This window comes from Haliotis asinina, chromosome 5, assembly GCF_037392515.1.
Source record: "Haliotis asinina isolate JCU_RB_2024 chromosome 5, JCU_Hal_asi_v2, whole genome shotgun sequence".
Classification (NCBI taxonomy): Eukaryota; Metazoa; Mollusca; class Gastropoda; order Lepetellida; family Haliotidae; genus Haliotis; species Haliotis asinina.
The window spans coordinates 38,441,436-38,452,016 of NC_090284.1; the positions used below are offsets into that span (position 1 = coordinate 38,441,436).

At 42.4% G+C, this 10,581-nt stretch overlaps 1 protein-coding gene across 1 annotated transcript; it reads right to left on the minus strand.

Annotated features, from left to right (window-relative positions):
- Positions 1–542: 542 nt before the first annotated feature.
- LOC137283166 (uncharacterized) lies at positions 543–7,947 on the minus strand. The gene is made up of 2 exons (XM_067814608.1): positions 7,677–7,947; positions 543–703 (listed from the first exon to the last, which is right to left on the minus strand). The coding sequence occupies exons 1-2, from the start codon at positions 7,945–7,947 to the stop codon at positions 543–545; spliced, it is 432 nt and encodes a 143-aa protein (XP_067670709.1).
- Positions 7,948–10,581: the final 2,634 nt, after the last annotated feature.

Genomic DNA, 10,581 nt, shown 5'->3' on the forward strand with positions numbered 1-10,581 from the left:
ACAGCCAGTAGATCGTAGATTATCCATCAAAGAACGAACCGACAGTGTGCTGATGATGTCGAAACGGCCCAGTTGCACACAACAATACAACATACGGCAAATCACATCAACAGAATATTGTGCTGGGTTCGCTTTGTGAAATAGGGTCGTGTTATTCATCCAGCTGTTCAATCTTCGTTAGACGAGACTGACCACTACAGCCGCTGCGACAGATGAAACTTAATGCCCACTTCCCAGACCTGCAGACACGATGCAGGCAATATGTGTCATGTATCAGGTGCTGTTTTCCCATAGCGGTTTTCATGGACGCGTTGTTGGCAGTTGAGTTTGTTCCCATTCGGATAATAGAATAACTAATGAAATCTCCTATTTCCACATGTTAACCTCACCACACGTTGCCTTTATGACCGGACGATAACCAATCAAAACTGTAACTCGTGACGTCATTTTTGATGACGTAATAACTTAGTGTTAGAGCGGCGCTCTAGCCACTCAGAATGTCATGATACTGCAGACTGAACAAAGTAAACCATCTTTGTGGGTCACGTACTAACTTGGACAGTCGGTGGTACAAAGAAGCTGGAGACGATGATGAGGATGAAGATGGTGAGAGCAATAGAGACGACGCATATGATCTTCACCACACGTCCAAGACGTCGAGCACGTTCACAGTTATTGCGCATGTACTCTCCGTCCGCCTGCACTGAAAAACAACAGAAATCACATTACGGTTTGTCTGGATGCTGGTAGAGGTTGGTGGAGGGTGGGGGGAGGGAAGGGCTTGACCCAGAGAGAGAGAGAGAGAGAGAGAAAGAGAGAGAGAGAGAGAGAGAGAGAGAGAGAGAGAGAGAGAGAGAGAGAGAGAGAGAGAGAGAGAGAGAGAGAGAGAGAGAGAGAGAGAGAGAGAGATCGTCCTTGAAAGAAATCAGAAACCCGTCTAACATAGAAAGCTAGACGCAAGCGCTAGTGGCGTGCCGTTTTAAGATTGCTGATAATTAAGAATTTGTCGGATAAAGATCGAAAACAAAACAAACCCAAAACCTTAATTATTGTGATGCAGAAATATGTCGGTAACATACATCAAGAATAGAGGGCAACATGGCTTTGGAATAGTCGGAATGAATCAGCTGGAACTTTGTATTAAAAAAACTAAATCTCCGCCGCTCTATTGGAATGGTCGTGTGCATGTTTACATACCTAGTATTGTAACAGTACATATAGCCTGTCTCGCAGTCCCTGAACCACTTTATTTTCCCTGCAGTCTAGCCCTCCCTGTAGTGCTAAGGCTTTAAATAAAGCACGTCTACATTTCCGAATCTCCGATCTCCCTGGTGCGTATTTTCAATTAAAATGGGTTTGTTTGTTTCTCTCAAAATTATATATATTCAGAGACTAAGTCCTAGTTTACAGTACACGTTTTAGTGTCCAAGGGACGCTGTATAGCATAAACAAGCATTCTACGAGCATAACGACTCTAAAGTCCGTATGCACGTATGAATAATCGGATAACACATGAAAGAAACCCACTGATTTTAAAGTAATTGCATTCCTGTAAACCCCCAGACAAAAGAGTCGGAGTGTATGAAGACTTAAAAAAGATAAAGATCGTTGCCGTTGTCTAAAGTGTCTTTTGCTGCCCTTGTAATGCTAATACCGTCGTGAAAATTGCAACATCCAAATCTAACGCTGCTACATACATGGTTGCTGAATATATGACACCTGTATTGATCCGAGACGCGACTGGGCCTTTGTGTTCGACATAAACATTGGTCGTATTTGCTCGCCCATTTCACAAGATTACTGTTATCGAATGTTGCATACAGAATACGTGGTCATGGATTATGTTTTTCCTACTACTTCTGTCTCAGAGGCGTACTTTTAACCTTTCGAGCAAGAACGCAAATGAGACTCAGTTAACTGAACAAAAATGCAACCAGTGTCATAATCCAATGACCGTTTTCTCCAGTAATCAAGTTACTGTGATATGGACTTATGGTTGGCGGTTTGGTGTCACAAGACATATGAAATAATATAATATGTGTTTGTATTAGGTTCATGATTTAGTGTATTAGGTTAACGTTCACGTTCACTAGACCCTGCTATACATGTACATGTGGAAGATCTGGAGCTTGGGAACCATTAGCCTTCAGATGTGGTGCTAATCTGTTTCTGGACTCCTAGATCAGTGCAAGTGACATCAACAACCGGAAGTGATGTCCGGTACTCTCCGGCCATCTTGGATTTGTTCAGTGACATGAATCTAAAGTATGCTTTAGTGTCATGAGCAGATCCTACCAATTTACTCCAAGGTTGTCTGCGAATATCCAGTTTACTCAGTCTGCAACGAGCAAGGAGGATTCAGGGCAATGTTTGTGATGAGGCAGATGGTTAATGTCACTTTCGAAACGAAGCGGTAAATCACTCCAGGGTATCGATAATAGCATATATTTTTACTCTTGTTGGGAGTCTTACACTCACAGAGGTCTATTGTCAACAGCACACAATATCTGACCGTTTCGCCATCAGATGCGACTTAAAGTACTTCATTAAATTAAATATAGCCCATGCAATACCATAGCTTGCTGAAAATCGCCGTAAACGCTTGGAGATGTTGTAAACGAAGTTGTAAGACATCTAAATATTGAACGAAATAGATGTCATCTGTTTCCGGACGTTACGTCAACCACTGATATTAGCAGAATTTATGTATAATAGCCTGATAACTGAGGATGTATCAACACAGACAAAGAGACGTTCCCTCTGCAATTCTTCCAATGACATTTGAGTGAAAGCGGGACGGTGTATATTTGCTTTCGCCACACACAATATTCTAGTTATGACTTGTAAATAATCGTGTCTGGACAATCCAATGATTGATGCGATGAGCAATATTCGCTCAACCAGGTCCGTTGATACGTTTAGACATCAAGCGGTCAGTGTGTGAATAACGTGTGGCAGAGCGTTAGTGCATGAGCTGAATGCACAGTGCAATCCAGGCGTTGTCATTCCTATCACGCAAGGTCAACCGGGACAGCTGCGATTACGGGATCCCAGACAACCATAATCATAGTATCTGATTCAGGTGACAGTATGACTTATTCGGTGCCTGTCGCCTCACCCTTGCTCTGACTGATGGAATAACGAAGGGCTTAACCCTCGCCATCTGGCCAGAAGCTATTGAGCCGTGTGTGGCTCGGCATGCACCAAGTACGCCTGGTCTCATGGAGCAGATTGGCGTAAATGAATTTACGTGTTTCGTCTGTTTAGCGCAATATTAGGGATCGTGCTTGGGGCAAGGTGTTGGGGTCATGGTCGGTCCTTCACAATAACTGGGGAAAAAGACATTATCCCGATTTCTGCTGTTTCAGAAACAAATGAGTCAGATTTTCACTACTGTAAGACGAATACACCTGGCTACCCTTCACGGTAAGTATTCGCAGACGAAGATCTGTTATTTTACTTTCACACGTTTTACAATTTCGAGGCAGTAAGAAAGATGTGTTGACCCCACATAGACACGACAGTAATGCTGTTATGTCTCCGTAAACGATTCGACCTGTCACATGGTCCGCTCATAATGTAATATAAGGTTAATAAAGACAAGCGGCGAAAACGGTTTGTGTTTGCGAACCGTCTGGCATTGCTTTGAGTCTACCACAGGTTGGGTCTTACTCAAATTGATGGTCATATCGAGGGACAAAGTGAAGGAGCCTGTCATAATTATGCCAACGGTGAAGGTAACAGTGTCTCATGCATAGCGTAAACCTCAATAAAAAGAAATTCTTCATACATGTCCATGAAAACGTAATTCATGATTTCGTGCTTGTTGGGTGCCTTAAACTCACACAGGTTGTTATGTGAACGGCACAAAATGACCATTTAACTCTCAGGTGCTATTGAAAGTACCTCATTAACTGTAAATGTCGCCAACGCAATACCACAGCTTGCTGAAAATCGTCGCTTGGAGATGCTGTAAACGAAGTTGCCAGACATCTAAATATTGAACGAAATACATGTCATCTCTTTCCGGACGTCACGTCAACCAGGCAGACCTGCACAATCACTTGGTCAACGGAATCGATGCCACATTAACAGTTCGGAAAACTACTTGCTTGATGTCAATTAGTGGTCAGTTACTGGTGGAACTACACAAGCAGTCGGTTGAGGAAGCAAGTAAACCAAGCCCCTAAGTCCACCAACGAACGGACAGCTCTAACGGTCATGCGGGATGTTCGTACGTGCCATCCCACACAGTTGTCTTCGCTTTCACAAAATGAAAGGCTGACAACTTGCTTGATTGTTATTTGACACGTCAATATTCCACCTTGGTGGTGGCAGTCAGCATATAGTCGAGGCTGAACCAGACATCCCAGTGATAACAGCATGATATGGGTATCCGTCAAGTCAGCGATTCTGACCACTTGCGGTAGTCGCCTTACTTTATGTATCCCTCTGACACATGCAGATTGGCACAGCTCGTTGATGTTATGTAACTTCGTATTAAATTACTTTCTCTGCGAGTATGGATTCGATCTCCTGGATGGGCCGCACCCCTAAAAGCACTAGAATCTGTACTTTGATGAGAAAGTGTGATCTCTCAGATAATACAAGTGTTAAGGATCAACCATAACCAGCCATAACGTTAGCTCTGTTCGGAAATCGTTGGTTGACAGTTTGAACAACACCCGAGGTAGTCATCAATGAGCGGCGTCCGCCTCGCCTGTATAACTGCCGATGGTTTTGACATGTGATATTGATGTTGCGGATTGAGAGGTTGCCATGCCCCGCTTTCAGTGCGTGTCGCGCTGTCTCATTGTCAATAACTTGTTACAATGAAGCATTGATCAGGACATTGATCAAGTATTTGGTTGTTATTATAAAAAAGAACTTTCAAAACACTTTATGCAAATATGCTTATTTTTTTCTAGCAAATAGGAATGACTGGTTTAGGGCATATCAAACTCTTGTGATTAGATTCTATGGGCAGCGGAGTAGCACAGAGACCATATACCGATATATCCATGTAGATCCCGGTTAGAATTGATCTTCAGTAACCCATGCTTGTCGTAAGAGGCGACTCACAATTGAAGATCCGGGTTAGAATTGATCTTTAGTAACCCATGCTTGTCGTAAGAGGCGACTCACAATTGAAGATCCGGGTTAGAATTGATCTTCAGTAACCCATGCTTGTCGTAAGAGGCGACTCACAATTGAAGATCCGGGTTAGAATTGATCTTCAGTAACCCATGCTTGTCGTAAGAGGCGACTCACAATTCAAGATCCGGGTTAGAATTGATCTTCAGTAACCCATGCTTGTCATAAGCAGCAACTAGCGGGATCGCTGATTTGTCACATTTGTCATTATGTCATACATTATCGTATTCATGATCACTGGATTGCCTCATCCAGACACAGTTATTTACGGACCGCCGATATGCTGAGTGCTGTGCTAAGCAACAAACCAACTAACCAACATGATGTAGCCTGATTTTTAAACCGTTTGCTCCTTACACAAAAATAGTGGATTCGATTGTGTACAATGTGTGGAACACATGTCTGGTCTGTCCTAGCGTGATATTGTTTGAATATTGATAGAAGCGGCGTAAAACCACACTTATTCATTCGGTCCGACACCCTTTCCGACAAATACTGTCCATGATGGCACTTTACTGAGCATGTAACTTGGGTCACAAACCGCCTTTTATAAACAATAATGATAACAAAATGGTACTACTAGTTGTACTCTATATCGTGGTAATACTTTGCCCAATAGCACTTGAGTGGTCCACACACATCTTGATATGTCACTAAAACGGCCCACATTTAACTGTTTCATTCACCTTTACCGCGTTCACTCGTCACGCCGAAGAGCCGTGTTCCATTCCCTACATGGGTGAAATGTGTGAAGCTCATTTCTGGTGGTCCCCGCCTTGATACTGATGTAATATTACTGAAAGCGGCGTAAACCTTAACCCACTCACTCACTAAATCTGAACACATCATCATCAGTCTCTGGCAATTCTCAAGGTCTAGATAACTGAACCGTGTCAATGGATATACAGCTAGTGGACTCAAAAGGATGGGTGTTGAGCTCCATGCACGGTACCAGTTTGTCTACAAAGCCATTATAGATCCAACAGATCCATATCTCGGTGAAATTAACTTGTTGATTAAGCAGTACATAAATATACATTTGAGACAGCAGACAAACAAGTAGGGTTCCGGATTTCTTTTAACTCAGAAGTACCATCTGGCGAAGTTCGTGTAATTTTTGACATGTGTCAAACCGATACAGTAAAAACTCGAACAACGGGTTTCAGTGTGTGTGTGTATTGTGTGAGTCACGCTTAGTTCTCTGCAGTGTTTACCCGCTAACCGTGTAGAAACGGAGATAATGTCTGCTGTTTAACTGTTGTGCTACTTGTTTCGGTATCCTCGATTTTGCTGATATCAGGGAATCAATTAGTTCACAGACGTCTAGGGTTATATCAAGACCGCCTGTTGGGATTTCACAGTTGGTTTTGCCTTGAACATGGGCCCGGTTCTTAATGAAATCACTGATCTTAAACATCACTTGTGAAATACAGATATCCAAACATCCAGTGCTGATTCAGCCCGCACTGTGAATTTGCCGGAATCGTGGAAATGTACGAGTAGTTTAGTCTTAGATCACTAGCGATATCCCTTCAGTAAAATCGTACCTAAAATTATATGATTGACTATGTCGATGTGTCCAGTATTATTGGCAGTTTCCGTGTTGGCAATATGACATTTGTTGTTGAGCGCGTGATATACCAAATGTTCTGATATTTTCTTTTATACTTCCGTCAAAGTACAATTTACATGTATGAAACAGAACTCTCTGTTTCTCTTTACCACAAGAATGCATGAAGGTAGCATAGACATAACGCATTCTGGGCACTTCTACTAGCAGCAGTTAAGTGTTTATATGTATGGATATTCCGATTTAGGTTCAGCTCGTGTGTTCTGTGACACTGAAGATCTATGAAGATAAGGGTTAAAGTTGCATTCCACGACTCTACTCCCTTTGGCGCACCCATGATTCTCGTAGGAGGCAACCTACGGCATAGGGTGGTCAGGTTCCTGGACTTGGTTGATATAGCCCATCGTATCCCAGTAGCGTAGATAGTGTTCATACTGTTGATCACCGGACTGTCTGGTTCAGACTAATATACTTACAGAACGGTGCCATACAGCTGGAATATTGCTGAGTGCGTTGTTAAACAACAAACAAATAATTGTAACACTGAAGTATCCTCATTGGTCAAATTTACAATTTTGCACGGATCTACTAGTATTTTGAGGGCTTGAAGTGAAAGAAATGACATCTTTCACGTTTTAGATATTCGCAATTCTTATGCATGCCGTTACGAATAGATAATATGTTTGCCCAAATTGGGTCATCGTGCAAAAAAGAAACCTCTCAAAACTATGAATTCTGAACATCTTTCTTACCATCATGTCCCAAGTGGTTATTAGATTACCAAAAAACACCCCTCACACTTACTGGGCCTATTAAGCCTACAGTAGTGTAAAGCTAGATATCTCATACGCGAAACAGGTCACAAGAGCTCTTATTTATCACAAATTCGAAGATAAATGAGATGAAAGAGTTTCTCTAACACGACAGCACAATGTATAGACAAGGTACTCACTGGCTAACACCAAGGCGATTATGCCCGCGAGGGGATTGAAGAACACCGTTGTACACAGCGCTAGCCACATGTAGTTTGGAGGTTTGGTCTCTAGAACTGGGATGTTGTAAATATCGGAGCTCTTGTCCTCCCCATCAATGGCGTTTCCAGACCTGAGTGGGTCTGTTTCCCCTTCTAGTTCAACTTCAGAAAATACGCCACCACTGGAATTCTTGAAATATCCACTAGGATCAAATGTTTGACTGATTTCTGTTTCTGCCGCGACTGGCATAATGAAAGGATGATTTAACTGATGAATCTGGTTGGTGGTAAATTTATCCTATTGAAAATATATCCCATCCGCGTGTGTTCCTTCAGAAAATCACTTTAAGAACAATTGGATTCCTGGGAAAAGTCGTTTTTCTCTCTTATAGTCATCAGAATCACGAAATGGTTGCCATGGTCACGACTTCCACTCACTTTACATAATCGTGCCACACATTTCATACGAATCTGTACGAGCGTGTAATAGGCACCGTGTTTTGTAGATGATGCTTAACTCGTTTCCGCTAACTGATGGTTGGAATCGAATAAGTTATCCGTTGGGGAACTGAAATCTTTGCTAAAGCCGAGTTGACAAAATCCATGAATTGAAATCGTGTAAACATGGTTAGCAATATAACTTATAAGTCTAAAGACGAATTATCACTCACTGCCAAGCACCACAACTGTCATTCAGAATTGTCCAAGCAATAATTCAAACAGTTGGCAACTGATGTCGTCTGCTCACGAAATCTTCCAATCTGGGGCGAGCAGACGACAGCATAAGGACTAAACACGAATCATAGAGAGGCTGAGAGTGACTGATCATTATTAGAGCAACGTTGAGAGCTAGGGTTTTGCCGTCTTCACCCATCTCAGAATCGATCATATATCAAGTTGACACTAAATGACAGAAATCGGACGTAGGTCTGCCAAACGTTCGGACTATCGCTTATTGCGTCAGATGAGTCGCACGGGCACAGGAAGGACGGGAGCAATTCTCAGAAATTTAGGGCACCTGTCTTTCCTGTTACTTTTAATCCTCATGACCGTATGAAGACGCCATACCTAGACTATCTTGTATATTAAAGTCGTGTTTCTCGGTAGAAAAAAATGGAACGGGATAAATCTAGCCCTCCGCCTAGACGTTACTGATACTGTTGATATTCCTCGTAGAATTAGTGAAAACATATTCATTCAGTCCAAACACCAGTGTGCGGTAATCGTGAAAAGGTAACTACGGCCCTGGAAGCAGTCGATTGCTGCATTTTCCTGGAATGTCTGCATATTTCACGTAAAATGGTTGTTCACGGTGTTCCCGCAAGATTTATGTTTAGTAGTGTCCCTGAAGAATAGATGTGTCTGGACGTTCTTTGTTGGTATTGGTTTATTCTCTTTCGGTTTAGGCAATACGGAGTTAACCTTCAAGAATGTTTCACTCGTTTAGTAATTTGTACATAACATGCACAAGTGTGGTTTTGTATTGCTGGTCGGCTGTTGCATGAGGCGGCTGACGAGATTGGGGGTCAGACTTACTAACTTGGATGACACATGCCATCGTATCCAGATTACTTAGATCTGTGCTCATGCTGTTGATCACTAGATTGGTTCAGACTCGATTATTTACATTCCGCCGCCGCCATATTGTTTAGGGTGGTGTTAAACAATATCCAACCAGCCCTTATACGATTCAGATGATACCCCAGGCTAAGTTAACTGAGTTGCCAATTTGGTAACCTCCATGTACAGCTACCACGGCAGTGCTATCACAGTTGCCATACAGGGACGACTGCTTGTATGTAACTTACTTGGAGACTGAAAGTGCAATCCCAAGCATACCCCAAAACTCTCAGCTGCACCTTATTCCAGACATTGCCATTTGTTTCAATGTACACCTCCGACATTGTCATTTGTTTCCATGTAAACCCCCAACACTGTCATTTGTTTTCATGTACACCTCGGACACTCATTTGTTTCCATTTATACCGTGACAATGTCACTTGTTTACTTGTACACCCATGACACTATCAAGTGTTTCCTTGAAACCCACGATACTGTCAGGTATTTCCTGGCACACCCATGATACTGTCAGGTGTTTCTTTGTGCACCTCTGACACTGTCGGGTGTTTTCTGATACATCCCTGACATCGTCATGTGTGATTCCCCAATTTCACAGTGACCTTAGTGCTAAGGTGATCGTAACTCCCATACTTTGACATAGGACTTACGACAGTCTTAGTGCTACCATCACCTTGTGAAACAGGCCCATGGTAAGCTTTCCCTGCATATCATGAATACTGTCTTTCATCTATATCACCAACACTGTTGGGTTTGTTTCCTTGTATACTAGCTGTATGGGATGTCTGTCTTTCACATCCACTAGGCATTTCTGTTTGGGTGTTGGAATCAAACGTGTTGGTGTGTTTCAACACCCTTGTTTTTTGCTTTATTTTAAGAATGTTTCATTTCAATGAGTATTCAATCAGTTGCTTCAATTGTTTAAAGTACCCATTAAGCACACGAAGGTTGCATTAACCCTTGAGTATAAATGACCTCAGCATGTTTAACTTTATACCAGACTATCTAATTTTAGGGTGTTCCCATACTTCATGTTTGTAGAACATATCATCAACACTGATAAGTGTGTTTCTCTGCATATAGCAAATATATTCAGGTGTGTTCTCAATATATTCCACTCGCAGGTGAATGTCCAGGTAAATCACCTACACTGTCTGAATGGTCAGGTGTGTTTCATTGTACATGCATGAGATCTCTAACCTGTCGGGCGGTGGGGTAGTCTAGTGGTTTAAGCGTTCGCTCGTCACGCCGAAGACCCGGGTTCGATTCCCCACATGGGTACAATGTGTGAGGCCCATTTTCTGGT

Bases quoted from the DNA above. Each gene is read 5' to 3' on its own strand.
- LOC137283166 (XM_067814608.1), bottom strand. From the start codon at position 7,947: ATGCCAGTCGCGGCAGAAACAGAAATCAGTCAAACATTTGATCCTAGT. The intron at 704-7,676 runs GTGAGTACCTTG...GTTGTTTTTCAG, and splicing joins AATCGCCTTGGTGTTAGCCA to TGCAGGCGGACGGAGAGTAC.